The 16,359-nt window shown below is 47.1% G+C and overlaps 1 protein-coding gene across 2 annotated transcripts in view; it reads right to left on the bottom strand.

The window, feature by feature from the left end:
- CABIN1 (calcineurin binding protein 1) overlaps positions 1–16,359 on the bottom strand; it is a 125,024-nt gene that overhangs the window by 90,930 nt on the left and 17,735 nt on the right. For both annotated transcript variants that reach the window (XM_034642006.1, XM_034642007.1), the window contains exons 11-15: positions 15,265–15,421; positions 10,227–10,342; positions 4,347–4,508; positions 3,360–3,566; positions 2,995–3,140 (exon numbers count right to left, since the gene is read on the bottom strand). In XM_034642006.1, coding sequence (XP_034497897.1) covers positions 2,995–3,140; positions 3,360–3,566; positions 4,347–4,508; positions 10,227–10,342; positions 15,265–15,421 — 788 coding nt within the window. The remainder of the gene's footprint in view (positions 1–2,994; positions 3,141–3,359; positions 3,567–4,346; positions 4,509–10,226; positions 10,343–15,264; positions 15,422–16,359) is intronic.

The following is a 16,359-nucleotide window of genomic DNA, read 5'->3' as shown; positions in this document are numbered from 1 at the left end:
CTCCTCTCTCTCTCTCTTTCTCTCTCTCACTCTCTCTCCCTCTCTCTCAAGTAAATAAATAATAAAAATCTAAAAGAAAGAAAGAAAAAAAAAAAAAGAAAACCCATCTCAAGAGAGCAGAGCTGCTGGGACACCACAAGACATGTATCTTAGGTCATCCAGCACCTCACAGGTACTTGTAAGTGTTCTAGAGGATTCCCTACCAACTCGAGCCCAAACTGTGCTCACCAGCATAGTGGGCTCTTGGACTCTGCTCCCCTTTGCTTCCTTGCTTGGAAGGGTTACCCGCAGACTGTCTCTGATGGAAAGGAAAAGGGGTGCTTTACAAGGCATTGCCCATCCAAGGTGATAGGGGAGGCTTCCATCCTGCTGCCACCTCACCTAACACCTCACTGGTAGCACCTGCCATCAACACATTCACTGACCAAAAGCATGGGGCGGCCAAGACCCCAAAAACACAGCCATGTAGCTTCTACATGGTTCTCCCTCTGGGACCTTGCCCAGATCCTGCCCTCTCCAGCTCAGTTCCCAGCAGCAACATGGAGAGCGAGGGGACCACAGGATGGCTAAAACCCTACTGCTCTGAGATCACCTGAAAGAAAGTGGCAGGGAAAATGCAGAAGGTTCTCTGAGATGGCGACCAAGGCTAAGATGATTTCTGGGCACTTGGGAGAGTAGAATTTCCTGCATGCAAGTGCCTACAACAGAAAAGGCAGCAATCACATGACAGATGCTACCCTCCATGAACGCTGACAACTCTTGACCCACTGCTACACTAACTTTAAAACTGGCCAACTGGCTTTCTGGACTATTTGACAGTTCCCAAGGTGTGCTAGAGACACAGGAAACTTATGAAGCTCACACGTGCTTCTGCCATACTCCAGGCACCCAGAGATGAGAAAGTGCAAACAAAGGAGCAGTAAAGAGGCCTGAAGGCTTAAATGGTAACCGGGGATAGCAAAAATGAAGCCTTCGGGCCCTGTGTGGAGGTCCTGAATGTACCCTTTCCTCCTCAGGGCCTGGGGATCCAGGGCTCTGCTCAGGTCACCTCCAGGGGGGAAGCATGGGGGTAGGTGTCAAGCTCCCCTCCAGATGGTGGGAACCCTGTCAGGGACTTTCTACCAGGGCCAGCTCCTTCCACACTGAGGATTTTCCCCTCTTAACTCCTCCCAGAGTGCCTTCGGCAACCCCCTTTGCCCTTGCCTTGAGGGAAAGGACCACAGCACGGTGTATGCCCAAACACCTGCACGAGTACCAAAATGGAAACCACTATCTGCAGTCACAAATCTGAGTAACCAAGAACAGAGGCACATCACCATAAAACCTCAAAATGCTCCTCTATGTGTCAACAAAAGCAAAGTCCTGACGTGGGTTTATGTTTCTAGCACAGCAGTACACAACCCACACCTGGGGAACGCTGACCCACAGGGACAATGGTGGCCAACCCAAGAGCCAGTGATGCCATGAACTCACACAGGGCAGGCCTGCTCCTAGCACTGGGCCCCGAGTTGTTTCTTTGGCAGAGGGATGAGCTGTATTGGGACCTACTCCCATCGTGTCTCCCCAAATGCCACTCTATGTAATGCCCGGCCAAGCTGGTCCAATCCCAGCTGAGTAAGAGCAGATGGAATAGTGAAACGACTACAGGTTGAGAAAAGCTGTTGCTAGCTGTTGCTCACAGCCTCTGTTTTCCCCACAGGAACCACCAACAAACACTGCGGTCAGAACACTCCACCGTCCACCCAGCTGTCTGTCATGGGCTTCACCTGTGCCTAGAGGGCTCAGAAGATTTAAAGAAAAAGCCAGTATCTGAACTTCCATCTTAACTAGTACAGAAGATGAGACTGAGCCCATGTGCTCCCTGACATCTGCTTGTTAGGGCCGGAATGAAGGAGGCCCAGGACTGGGCCACCAAGTTCCTCCCGGCCCTGGGGCCAGTCCTCACAGGACATCTGACCTCTCTGGCAGGTCTCTTGGCAGGCCAAGCCTGACAGGTTGATACCGTCTGAACAGGTGAATGTACAGGTTCGAATGAGGCCCAGCTGAGCCGTCACGAGCCTCGTCTTATACCCCAAGTGGCTGCTGGGTGAGAGGCGCCATGCCAGGCTCCCACCTCCCCAAGGACAGGTGGGTTTTATCACCCTTACTTTTCAGACACAGAGGTAGCAGCACAAAGGAGGTGACTGCTCGCTGTCTAGAGCTGTGACTCTCAGCCAGCCTGGGCGCGGGTCTGCTCCACCACACTGGCCCACAGTGACCCCAGAGAGGACATCCAGGGCCACTGGCACATGGCTCCCTGCCTGGAGGAAACCACCGGCTGAGCAATAGGGGGTCTGGGAGAACCTTTCCGACAAGCTACAGAAGTTGTATAAACTGGTTTCTCCATTCAGATCCCAGCCCCTCTCCCCTGGGCCAGGTGGATCCGGACAAGGTGGAGCTCCCTGGTTTTGCCTGAAGGCGCACAGCCACTGTGGCCTGGCCCCTGAATACTTACCTACAGATACCACTCTGGACCCTTCAGACACAAGGCTTACCTTGACCCAAGTCTAACCTCCTAGGTGTGGTAGCCATGAGAAAATGTTCCCTCTCAGTCAAATGAACCAGACTTTATAAGTAGGGCCCTCACCCCAAAATAAAGAAACAACCATAACTAAAGACACACAGAGCACATCAGCCCACTTCCCAGTGCCAGGAGCCAGGAAAGGAGGCAGTACACAACCAACAGGATGGAGCCAGGTGGCACCCCCTTCCCCTGCTGGCCTGGACCAAACACTCATCCCAGGCATCTTCTGGAAAGAAGCCTTCTGCATTGCTCTTCTTTTTATGAAGAACTTACCTTTTCCAAAATCTGCAAAGTGCTAAACACGCTTTCTCATTCCTTTTTCCCCAGTCTCTTTGCCAGGGCAGAGAAATCCCAAACTAGCCCAGTGAGTAGCTTACTGAGCTGGGGTCACCCCAGCCCTCCCTGCTGGGCCCTATGCCCAGGCCACTGACCTGTTGGGGCAGATGCAGATGTCATGCATGTAGAACTTGATGGCCTTGGACTGCTCCTTGTTTTTGAAATGGTAATCAGCCAGGAGGTAGTAGAGTTCATTCACCACTGGAGGGGAGGGGTCGGCCCCTTCAGGGAGGCAGGGCACCTAGCAAGTGAAGGAACAAGCATAAGGGGAGATGGAGTAAGGGTCTCAGATGTGACCAGTCATGCTGCAAACCCAGGACCATTCACATTAGCACAGGACAGGCCCTAGGCTTCTCATGGCCCTGACTTCTGGTATAGAGCAAGGAAAGAAGCCAAGGCGTATAAGCAGTGCTAGAGGGAAAAAATGACAGGACACAGCCCCATCACACTCAGTTCCTACCTCAGCCGAGGCACCCTCAATGTAGGCGGAGACTTTGTCCAGGCTCAGTGCTGGCCTTTCTGTGCGGGGCACAATGGTGGCGATTCTCTTCAGAAGGTTGGCCAAGTCAGCAGACACAGTGCTGGTCTTGTAGCTGTCAAATTCAGGAAGGGTCTTGGGCTTAAAATACTCAAACATGAACAGGGCATCCTCCCAAATAAGGTCCACCTTGAGAAAAGACAGAAAGCAGATCATAGTGCAGTCAGGTAAAAGCAGAAAGGGAAAAGTTCTTCCACGAAAACAACGCAGACGAGGTTACAATATATTAGAGTTTAGAAAAAGACCCGTATACCCTTAAAATTTTGCATACGCACTGTAATCCCCAAAACCAAACATCTGAAAAGCAGAAAAGTAAACGGGCATACGCCCCGCCTTTATAAAGACAAATACTGGAAACCAAGGGCTGCACTCTGTGAGTCCATGTGGCTAAGCCAGAGGGTAGGTTCAATCACGAGTGAGGACTGTGGCCAGGCCACTGACCCTCTCCTTGAGCCTCAGCTGCGCCACTGCTTGCTCTGGGCCAGGGTGGTTCTGCATTCTGAGTGGTGCCCTGGGGGACCCTGCCCAAGCAGCTTACATTCAGGGGATGGAATTGGTAAAATAGGAGAGGTAAGACTGAAGACTAAATGACGAGCCATGAGGTAATATACCCAACACTGCTCTGAAAACCAAACAAGAACAAATGAAAACCTCTATGGAATTATTTGTATTATCCAAATTGGAAAAAGAAATCCTTTGAAAATTGCCACACTGCACTTTCAAATGATTAGTCAACATTTGCAAAGGTAGTTTTTGCAAGGAAAACTCTTTTCCTGTGATCAGGCTACATCAGACCATCCTCTCATTCTCCTGGGGCAGGAGCTGTGTGTCTGATGTACTTCCTGAGCGCTCAGAGCCCCTGCTTCTCTGAGCCCCACTCCTCTGTGCAGCGATAGGCCACCCCCTCACCTGCTGGGCCGAGTGCTCCTCCAGGTACCTCGCCTTGCTCTTCTTGCTCGGGAAGCTGTACAGGCAGTAGAAGCACTGCTCCAAGGCCGTCTCCAGCTCCTCCTTGTAGGGGTGTGTGTCTTCTGAGGTGGATGCAGCAAGCTCCTTCTGGAGAACTCTTACCTACGACAGGCAGGAAGAGATGCCTGAGTAGGCCCACAGCTTCCCTGGCACAGCGGGACCCCAGGGAGACCACCACCCTGTCAACTCCGTTAACCTGAGGAGGCCATGTGTGTTGGGCCTGTTTCCTGAAAGGGCCTGTTACCCTCACAGGAGCCACTCTGGGCCCAGCTTGGACACTGACCTAAGGAGCTTGCTTGCCAAACTGCCTTCCTTCCATCATGCCCGTCAGTATCTACCAGCTGCTAGAAGGAGGTATTATATGTCCTCTGGGAACTTCTCTACTTATTTATTGGCCATTCATCTGCTCCCCAAATATTTACTGAGCACCTCCTTATGCTGGCATAGTGTGACACAGTCCCTGTTTTTAAGAAGCTCAGATTCCAACAGAGGGGAAGTTAATTAAACAAGTGGTTATAATGCAAGATGGTAAATCCCATTTGGGCTGAGGGAGTCTGAGAGTGACTCCCTCTCTCTCAGCATAAAATATAATAATACAGCACAAAATATAGCCAAAGCACAAAATAGATCCAAAGAAATAATAAATTGTCTCTCTCAGACAAAACATTATTATGGATTACAGAGGATATAAACAACACAGTTAACAAGTAATGTATCTATGGAGATTAGATCCGATGGCTATTGTTATGCCCAACTGTTAGCAGCTACACATTCTTTTCAAGCATCCATGGGATTTTTACCAAAATAGACAAAAAAGCACATCTCAACAAATACTAAAGACGAGATATAATACAGACCACATTCTCTGAACATAAGTCAGTAAAATTAGAAATCAGTGTATAAAGGTAGCAAATACCAAATGTCAAAACTTAAGGCATGCAGCTAAAAATGTGCTTGGAGAAAATATAACCTTCAACACACGTACTAGAAGAGTGAACACCGTCACTGAGTGGCCACCTAAGCACAGTGCAGTCCCAAGGACTTCGCACAAGGCCTTTCCCATATGCTTCTACACATAGGTTGAAAAAGACTTAGACCTTAATGAAAGGAAGATGCTACTTGAGGGATGGCTTAAGCACCGTGTAATTTCAAGGGGGTAAGGGTATAGCTTTTCCTATAAGCTTCACACATAAATTTATAACACTTACATCTTAATAAAAGGAAGAAGTTACTCGGGTGCCTGAGTGGTTCAGTTGGTTGAGTGTCCAAATCTTGATTTTGGCTCAGGTCACAATCAGGGTCGTGAGATTGAGCCCTGTGTTGGGCTCCACACTCAGCAGGGAGTCTGCTTGAGGATTCTCTGCCTCTGCTCCTCCCCCAACTTGTGCATGCTCTCACTCACTCGCTCACTCTCAAATAAATAAAACCTTTAAAAAATTATTTATTTATTTGAGAGAGGGAGAGTGAGAGAGAGCGCGTGCATGAGCAAGGGGAGAGGCAACGGGAAAGGGAGAAGCAGACCTCCAGCCGAGCAGGGAGCCTGACTTGGGGCTCAATCCCAGGACCCTGGGATCATGACCTGAGCTGAAGGCATATGCTTAACCAACTGAGCCACCCAATCGCCCCAATAAATAATCTTTAAAAAAAAAAAAAAAGGAAGAAATTACTTGAAGGATGCTTTATACACAGTGTCCTTTCAAACAATTCAGCAAATGTCTTTTCATACAGGCTTTAAACACAAGTTTGTAAACAAATCTTAATGTCAGGAAGAAGTTACTGAATGACCTTATACAAGATGCTGAGCACACTTTTCCCAATGCTCCTGTACTTAATTTAGAAATACTAATACCTTAATGGTAGCAAGATGTGAAAAAAAAATACAAGAAAGAGTGAACACTGAAATAAGCTTTCACCACAATTAAGTTACAAAAACACAAAATATAGCCAAAGAAATAATAAATATTAATGTGGCAATTAATGAATTAGAAAGCAAAGGAAAAAACAATAAATAACCAATAGCTGGTACTTTGAAGAAACTAATTTATTTATTTAATTTTTTTAGATTTATTTATTTATTTGACAGGTAGAGAGAGAGCCAGAGAGCACAAGTGGGGGGAATGGCAGAGGGAGAAGGAGAAGCAGGCTCCCCACTGAGCAGGGAGCTCGATGTGGGGCTCAATCCCAGAACCCTGGGATCATGACCTGAGCCAAAGGGGGACGCTTAACCAGCTGAGCCACCCAGGCGCCCCTGAAAAAACTAATTTAGGTAAGCTTCAGGAGAAGATTAGCTTATAAAAAAGGAGCAGAGGAAGCACAAATAAATGATTTTAGCACTGAAACAGGCAAACCAAAAGTACCACAGAGACTTTTTAAATCATAAGCACACTTCATGAACAACTTTATGCTTATGTGGACACTATTTCAAAAACATAATTGGTTTAAGAAAAGAAAATCTAAATGGGCCTAGAATCACCAAAGAAAGGGTCAATAGTTTAAAATTTATCCCCCCAAAAAAGAAAGAAAGAGAGAGCTCTAGGCTGGGGTGACAAACTATGGCCCAGGGGGCAAATCCTCCCACTGCCTATTTCTGTATAGCTCAGAAGCTAAGACTGGCATTTACATTTTTAAATGATTGAAAAAAAATCAAAAGAAGAATGTTATTTTGTAACATATGAAATTCAAATTTCAGCATCCACAAGTTTTTACATATTATCTTTACATACTGACAATGGCTGCTTCTGTGCTGCAATGCAAAGCTGAGTATCTGCAACAGACCCTATGGCTGACAAAAGCTTACAAGATTTACTATCTGTCCCTTTACAGTGAAAGTTTTGCTGACCCCTAGGCCAAATGCATTAAGACAAGGCGGAAAAAAAAAAGAAACTGTAAGGACTGAAAAGAAGGGAAAAAATAGTCATTCATGGATGATGTAACTGTCCACACAGAAAATCTGAGTAATCTACAATCCACCAGAATTAGTAAAGACAATAAGCAAAGGAGTTATGTACAGGAGAAACATTTTTTAAAAAGTAGTGTTCCTATCTGTCCACAAACACAAAATAGAAAATTTAATTTTTAAATATCTATTTACAATAGGAATAAAAAAAAATAATGCCCAGGTATAAACCTAACAGAATACACATAAGAGCCAAGGAGACTATTATAAAACTGTATTAAAAGACATGAAAGTATAAGACCTCGATAAATGGAGAGATAAAATACATTTATGACTGGAAAGAATCACATAAAAATGGCAACTCTCCTCCAAATTAATCTGTGGTTAATGCCATTCAAATTAAATTCCAATGCTGGCAAGGATTAGGGAATGGGGGGGTCCACAAAATTTTACCAACTGATCTTGCAATGTCTTAGAACAGGAAAGGGCAAAGAACAGTCAAGAGAATGTGACAAATAGTTAGGTAAGTAGATTAATCCTAGCAGGCTTCAGTATCTCTCAAAGACAGTGTGTTACTGGCACAGGAATACCTAAACCAATAGAACAAAGTCCAACAACAAACCCTCACACATTTGGACAGAAGATGGAGGGGGCCTTACAAACTTGTGTGGAAAGAACAGACTCTTTGATGAATGGTACAAACCAACTGGCCTTCCATATAGAATGTAAAATGGATCCCTACCTTATGTCGTAAACAAACAAACAAAACTCGAGAAGGAATAAAGACCAGATGTGAAAGATGAGCGTGAACTTTAAGATTAACATATAGGAAAATATATTAATAATCTTGTGGGAAGAAAAGATTTCTTAACGTACAAAAAACAAAACAAACCAAAAAAACCACACAGAGGGAAATCAAAACCCCACAAACCATAAAGGACTAATAAATCTGACATTTAAATTCTGTAAAACAAACACTATACACAAAGTTAAAAGACATGTCACATAAAATTGCATAGAAATTAGAACTAAATACATACACACAGGCATGTAAAACTGGTGAAACATATGTATCAGACAAAAGACTGGACTTCAGAGTACATAAAAAACTCCACAAATCAACAGGAAAAAGAAAAAAGCCCAACAGAAAAATGAGCAAATCATATGAGCAAGCAAATCGCTAGAGGACACCTAGAGGGCCCTGAGCAGAGAGGGCAGTCAGTAAGCAGGGGCCGAGTCCACAAAGGTGAAGTCGGTGCAGGAATGTGAAAGCTGGGCCTTGCCTAGAAAAGTCAGGAGCTGTGAAATGAAACATGGAGGTACTCCTATCACTTCCACTCCCTCAAATGCACTTGGCAGATCCTGGCACCTAGAATTCACGCTCCACCAAAGAAGACACAGCCTAAGGAAAACCTGGGGTAGGATCGTCCCATCATCACCCCTGCTGCCTGCCTGGAAGGCCGCTCCTCAGCACCATCCTGCTGGGTACCAGCTTGCAAAGGTGCTACCTCATTCCTGACTTCCCCCCAAGCAGTATAAGGGCAAAAGGGTGACTGACTGCCTTGCAGAGGTGACCCAGTGGAAGTAGACGTGTCTCTCTCCACACTAATTGGGAAAGGGAAGGCAGAAGGAAGTCGCCAATTCCTGGGCAGCAATATAGTCTAAGCTTAGCACGATTCTTCCAAAAATGGTCCTAAAGCATGGAGCTGACCCAGGGTGAGCACCCAGGAGGCCCTCGGAACTCACAGGGCAGAGCAGACACTCAGGCATCTACAGCCAGGGTTCCTGCCAAGTCTCTGCCTCCTCAGCACAAGTGCTCTGCAAACTGTCGAGCCTTACACATACATGAGCTCTATAAATATTCTCAATCTCGTTCATTCATTCAACCCATTATGTACTAAGCACCTACTATGGGCTAGGTGTGCTGTGCTAAGGTACTGGGATCCGACAGTGAACAAAACTAACAAAAATCCCTGCTTCAGGGAAGTTGCGTTTCAATGGAGAAGAGATACACAATAAACATACTAGATAAGTAAGTTACATGGCATGCTAGAAGGTGGTAAGAGCCATGGGGAAAACATAGGGGAGAGGAGGAAGATCGGGACTGGGGAGGCAGGCTGCAGTTGTAGAGAGGATATGCTTGCTCACTGAAAAGATATAGAGCAGAGATCAGCAAACCTTCTCCTGAAGGGCCACATAGTAAATATTTTAGGTTTCATGTACCATATGTACTCTATCAGAGCTCCTCATCCCTGCCACTGTATTGCCAAAGCAGCCACATTTAATAGGTAAATGAATGGTTACGGCCATGTTCCACTAAAACATTCATTAATAGACCTTGCAGGCTGGGTTGGGTGCACAGCTCAAGCTCTGTAATCTGTGTGCTGCTTGGCCTCACACTCAGCAGCGAGTTTTGGGGACAGGAATCATGCTGCTTATCCCCAGTACGCCCAGTCCATCACGGCTGCCAAGTGAGCGGAGGCTATTTGTACTCACTAGATAGTTACTTACTCAAAAGTAATAATTGATGCAGCAACTACTACCCTGTATGAGTGGTGCCCAGCAAACAGCACTCAATGGAAGGCAGTGGTGAACGCAGTTGTTACTTCTAAAATTACTATGAAGGGCCCGGCCCTATGCCTGACACACATATAACAGACACAGGAACGAGCAGTGGTTCTAAACCCACCTGTAGGTCAAGGCCAGATCCAGAACCCCTGAACACAGATGCACAAGGGAACCAAGTTCAGACTTTCTGGCAACTCTGAGTAGTCACATACAAAATCAAAGAAGCACAGCAGGCCCCAGTGTAGGGGGAGGCCAAGCAAGCAAGCCTCAGGGTGCCAACCCATCCCACCCTGCACCCCCCCATCCCCCCTTCCCTCTACCCCTCCCCCAGCCCTGGCCAAGAGGGCAGTGCTTACGTAGAATCGCAGCAGAGCCCCATCGGAATTGCAGCACCAGGACCTCCTGCCCAAATATTCGTGGGCTGTGTTGAGCAGCATGAGGGAGGATGGGAGCATAGGTGTCTCGGCCATCACTAGGGAAAGACCAGACCGACACAGAGTTAGCATGGGGACATGTGTGGGAGCTGCAAGGCTGGGTCTCTCCCTTGCGGGCTTTTCTGTCTTTACCAAGGTGGCCACGGATTTTTCTTTCTTTCCTTTTTTATCTTTTTAAGTAAGTAATGACTTGACCGGCTCCACTAAAGCAATACACACTTCTCAAAAAACAACTCAAATCATACAAGAAGACATAAGGAATCTCTCATCCACCTCCAGATAACCACACTGGCATTTGGTGGACATCACTGGAAGCACCTCTCTGGGCACACATGAAACACTTTGAAAGAGAAAGATAAATAATTTTTAACAATGAAACCCACACTACGTATACCATTTCTTAAAGATTCTTATACATAGGCCTATTGGAGTACTACGAAAGAAAAACAGAATAACTAAACTTCAGTTGAGTGTGTGTTCACCACTAGAACTGTACTAGCTCCTTAAAGATCCTTCGGTGTTTTTGAAATTCGAGGCTATAACCCACTAGTGGGCCCGTAATTAGCATTTTTAAAGAGGACTAGGATAGAACACAGGACAGAAAATACCAATGGGGCTCACACCTGGTAGAATATGGATTCTTTCATGAAATGTGTTTCATACTTTTTGACCATTGGCCAGCCCCAGTCAAAAAGGTATGAAACGGGGGTGCCTAGGTGGCTCGGTCGGTTAAGCGTCCGCCTTCAGCTCAGGACATAATCCCGGGGTCCTGGGGGTCCTGGGATGGAGCCCATGTCGGGCTCCCTGCTCAGCGGGGAGTCTGCTTCTCCCTCTGCCCCTCCCCCCGCTAATGTACGCTCTCTCGCACGCTCGCTCTAATAAAAAAATTAAATTAAAAAAAAGAGGTATGAAAGGCATGGATTAAAAAAAAAAAACCCTCAGAAAATCATGAAGAAATTAAGCCGCGTCGGTCCTTTAGTTTCCATTTCCAACAGCATCAAGTGATTCTACTATACAAGATGGATGATAGCTTGTAACACTTCCTTTCTTTCTCCCAATTTTGTTGTACGTATTATTTGTAGCACTTCAAAGTTTGTAACACTGACACTCTGTTCTGTGACCATAATTAGCACAGTTGCTTTCTCTCAATTCCAATTCTAAATGGATTTGGTGCTCATCACAAATTCTTGCCCGTGGCTTTTCCACTCCTGACGAATTTCATTCTGACTCATGTTGCTTTACTGACTTCATCCTCCAGTGGTGTTTTTAGAAGCACCCACGGAAGCTGGAATCCCCGTTTATAAATGTCTGTTACCACTATTAATTACAAACAACTTGGCTAGAGGTCTAGTTTGCACCATCCTTCCTTGAGAACAGTGTAGACTTTTAAATTATCACCTCAACTGCCCTGAATGCGGCTAGGGAGAAATCTGAAATGAGTCTCATGTTTTATCCCATGAAGATAAACTGCTTTTTCAGTTTAGAAATCTAAAAAATCTTTATTCTTAAAGTAGATCCTTAACCAAGATATATCTTGCTGTGTATCAATTTTTTCACAGGATATACTGAACACTTTGAATCTGCACATTCAGTTTTTATTACAGAGAAATTCATGTTATTCCTGGATTTGACAGCACATTGACTGCTTGTCCTGTTTCACTGCTAGAGTCTTTCCATCAGAAGCACAATTTATCCTCACACGGGACCGCCTGTTTCCCACATCCATCCTCCTCGTCAACGCTTTTTTTTTTTTTTTTTTTAAAGATTTTTTTTTTATTTATTTGACAGAGATAGAGACAGCCAGCGAGAGAGGGAACACAAGCAGGGGGAGTGGGAGAGGAAGAAGCAGGCTCATAGCAGAAGAGCCTGATGTGGGGCTCGATCCCATAACGCCGGGATCACGCCCTGAGCCGAAGGCAGACGCTTAACCGCTGTGCCACCCAGGCGCCCCTCGTCAACGCTTTTAGCTCTGAACTGTATCCCTGCTTTCAGTTCTAGCCACACTCATTCTGCCCCTCACGGTCTGGTTTATTAGTTTACAACAGTGAGGCTTGGTTTGCAATGTTTTCCCTTAGTTTTGCAATTTTCCTTTTCATTTCATTCTGCTTATTAGTTCAAAATTTTCAATAAGTTATTTCTTGGGTAAATCGTTACAGGGCCCCTGACTCTGTTCCTTGGTTTAAGTTTTCTTCCTGACTGAGTTCATCTATTTCTTTCTCGTCCCCCACACAGGGTTGGCGGCAGGACAATATGTCAGCACACTTGCCATGTCACTTCTCTCTACCCTGCTCATGGTCTGCTAGGGCACTTCCTCCATACTACGTAAGTAACATACCACCAGTGAATTTTCTGGAGCACTCTCCCAAATATAAGATCAATGTGTCCTTTCCTTAAAGCCATAATTTTAAAATAGGTGCTGCTCTCAGTCCACTTTTCTGTAACCTGTGTCTGTGGAGGCAGAAGGGAGATCACTGGGCTAGTACCACACACAGTCGTCACTGGGGAACCTGGGTTTCGTCTTCTCTCTGAGATGCCCTTTAAGGTAGGACTGGCTACCCACTGAGAGGAATGCAGTCAGCAGACAGCCCCCAGCTGGCAGCTCCTCCAGGGTCTTCTGTAGCTGCAGGGACGCACTTCACCCAAGGTCATGCACTTCCTGTAGGAGTCCATGTACAGTGACTGAGCAAGATGGGAGTATAAAGACTGGCCACTTGAGTCCAACATGGTATGACAGCTCTGATGGGCCTCTCTGGCTCCAGAGCTCCCTGCCAGATTGGCCAAGGCCTGGGTCAGACCTTCTGAAGCACAGATCAACTTCCCTCTGCTCCATCCTGCTTCCTCTCCCATTAGCAAGTAGTGATCCCCAGTGACCTGGCTCAGAGAACTCAATATGACAACCCTACACCCAGCCTACACCGCACCCCTCACCACCCAACCAGTAATGTGCTTCATCCCTGCACCCCTTCCCTCAGTGCAGGCTGGTCACTGGAAGGTAGCAGGGCCCAGGAGCCCTTCCTGTGTCTCTGCCAAGCCCAGGGTCACATGGAGGGGCTTCCCCACTAGCCCTCTCTCTACAAATGAGAGGACAATAATAATATTTCCCAGGATTTTACCAACTTCCCATCTTCCCTCAGCTCTCCTACCAGTGGCAGAGGAGGGGACAGGAACCACACCTGTTGCCAGTCCACCAGAATCCTGGATTCTTTCCTTGGCCTACCCTCTCAAGGTGATGGCATTCCACTGTCCCCCTTTCCTTGTTTGCTTACCGGCAGGTTTTTTTAAATTATATTTTGTTTGCATAATCAATGAGAGGGGAAAGGATACTCTTAATTCAGGAATCTTTTTGTATTATATTTATAAGAAAAACAATAAACATAGTTGTAAATCTCATTTTTTTTTCACCATTAAAACCCTTTTGGAAAATACAAAGGTACTACTTGTCAAAAGTTCAGAAGATGCTAGAAATTTATCCAAAAAATCAATTAGGCAGAGGCAAAAAGGTACACATGAGGCTCACCGAAGTGTGACCTATAAGAGAGAAATGCTGCGGGTATCCTGAGGGGTCAGCAGGGGGGTTGGTTCAGTAAAGCAGGACACCGCTCATCAGCATTACAAAGACTACCAAGCAAAACTGAAACAGCTTCATCAAATAGGGCCTGAAAGCCTTTCTCAGCCTGGCCCTTCCCAGACTGAGAAACGTCCAACCCACATGGCCCGGCTCTCTTGCATCCCTGCTCATGCTCCTCCGTCTCCCCAGTGCCCCCCTCTGCCCTGCTCTGCTCTCAAACCTCAGCCCAATACCACCCCCCCAACCCCACCCGGGCAGCATGAAGCCCCCTTCTCTCAGCGGGCCACGCTGGCTTGGCACTGTGCGTGTTCTGGTCTGTCTCAACCCACCATCAATCTGTCAGAGTGAAGTGCCTTATTCCCAGAGGTCTGACATGCGGTGAGTAGCTGAGAAGTATCGCGGGAGTTAGAGAAGCTAGAGAGAATGAATGGAAGGAAACAAATCGCACGTTAACTCTGGCCTTCTCTAGGTCCTTGGAATAGGGATGACTTTCTTTCCTTTCCACTTCTCTGATTTTTCAAATCACTGAGGAAAAATTCCCAATAAATTTAATCTGAAGCTTAGTTGAATACATAAATATGTGAATTAAAATCTCAGCTATGTAAAAACTTTATGTCATTGGCCAACTCTAGACAGAAAATCTAAGAACATTCTACCACTTGGTAGAATGATACGGAATCTGTTTAAATGTCATTTAGCTGTTATTGTTAATTCTTCATTTCACCATATTTCCTACACTGCACCGACCTGGCTCAAGTATCACCTCCATGAAGAGTCCTGGGCTCGCCTCTTCAGCTTCCTGTATATAACTACTCATCATTTAGCACCCCCGTGTGCCAGGCACTGATTTGACAAACGACAGCTTTATTATTTCATTTTGTCCTCAGAACAACCCTCTGAGATAAGCATCATTATTCCCAGCACGTACCTGGGGAATAGAGGCTGAGAGGTCACAGAGCCAAGATGTGACAGTTGGGATTTGGAACCTGTGCTCACTGCATTCCTCCCTCCAGCTACCCGCACTCCCGCCCTGATGGGCTCACACCAGTACGGGCCACAGAGCGTGGTGGTTAAGCTCAAGGGCTAGCGCATGGCTGCCCATCTCACAGGGCTGCCTCGGAGATTAAAGGAGCTCACAAGTGTAAGACTGCCTGGAGCAGTGTCAGCGCTCCTTGTAAGCACTCGCCACGCTGTCATTCTGTGTTGCCACCGGCACCAGACATGAAATACCACACACCACTGCCTCTTGACCTCACTGCACAATCAGCGCCCTGAAGGAGCTTCTGTTGCTTCTGAGTGCCGCACAGAATCCTGTTGACTGAGCCCTAAGTCCATTCAGAACCTGGATAAGGCTGTCAGGGCCTACCCCCACCCAGACCCATTCCCTGCCACCTTCGTCTGCTGGGTTCTGTAGCTGCTGCTGGTGGCAGAGGGAGTGGAAGGTGTCCTCTTCCTGCCAGATGATCCGGTGCAGGATGATCCAGGGCAGCACTGAAGAGACATGGGGCTCCTTGGGCTCCTCCTGCACGGCCATGCTGCAGTCGATGACCTGGGAGATGGAGAAGAACCGGGGGTGTCACAGGCGGGCCAGCTGTCCCTCCCACCCTGTGGGATGACTCCTCAGGGCAGAGGTGTGGACACTGACCCAGAAGCATTCCAGCACATCATCAGAGTCCCAGGGTGCCCAACAACAGAGGTAAGCCCAGGCATCAGAGGAGCCAGCTCTGACAGTCCCCCTCATGTCACGTACAGCTCCTGACACCCTCAGCACCTACTGTGCGCTGGGCCCATGCCAGATGTGAGGGTTACAGAGGTAAGTGGGGCAGGCGAGAGTTGATAGCGCAGGGGGAAGAGAGCCACAGACAAGCCACTCAAGAGTTAAGAATCAGGGGCGCCTGGGTGGCTCAGCTGGTTAGGCAGCCAACTCTTGATTTTCGCTCAGGTCATGGTCTCAGGGTCGTGAGACTGAGCCCTGCATTGGGCTCCACGCTCAGCATGGAGTCTGCTTGTCTGTCCCTCTCTCTCTGCTCCTCCCTCTGCTTGCTGTGCACGCTTGCTCGCTCTCACTCTCTCAAATAAACAAACAAACGAACAAAATCTTAAAAAAAAATTAAGAATTAAAATCAGTATGGTCGCTGCAATTAAAGCAAATGAGGGCCACAGTGGGGTCGCAGAGGAGAGGGTGGGGACAGAGGAGAACTCTGAGGTTTCCTGGAGTGGGGGTGACACTCCAGGTGAGTGGCTGTGGTGGAACCAATACTGAAGAGGGCAGGAGTTGTGGCAGAGGACAGGCATGCAGGCAGAGGCCCAGAGGCAGCCAAGGAAGGGAAAGAGGAGTAAAGGAGGCTGGGTGAAATCATGCACCTTGGGTAATGCGCAACCCGGAGGACTATGAAGGGCTGAGGAGAGAAAGGAGTACACTGGTATTTCCGTGTCGGGGTGCTGGCTGCACTGGGAGGGCAGAGGGGGCAAGGACTGCGGGGAGCA

Source organism: Ailuropoda melanoleuca, chromosome 14 (genome assembly GCF_002007445.2).
Source record: "Ailuropoda melanoleuca isolate Jingjing chromosome 14, ASM200744v2, whole genome shotgun sequence".
In the NCBI taxonomy this organism is placed as follows: domain Eukaryota; kingdom Metazoa; phylum Chordata; class Mammalia; order Carnivora; family Ursidae; genus Ailuropoda; species Ailuropoda melanoleuca.
Note: the sequence above shows the minus strand (reverse complement) of the source record. Positions and strands in the feature narration are given on the sequence as shown.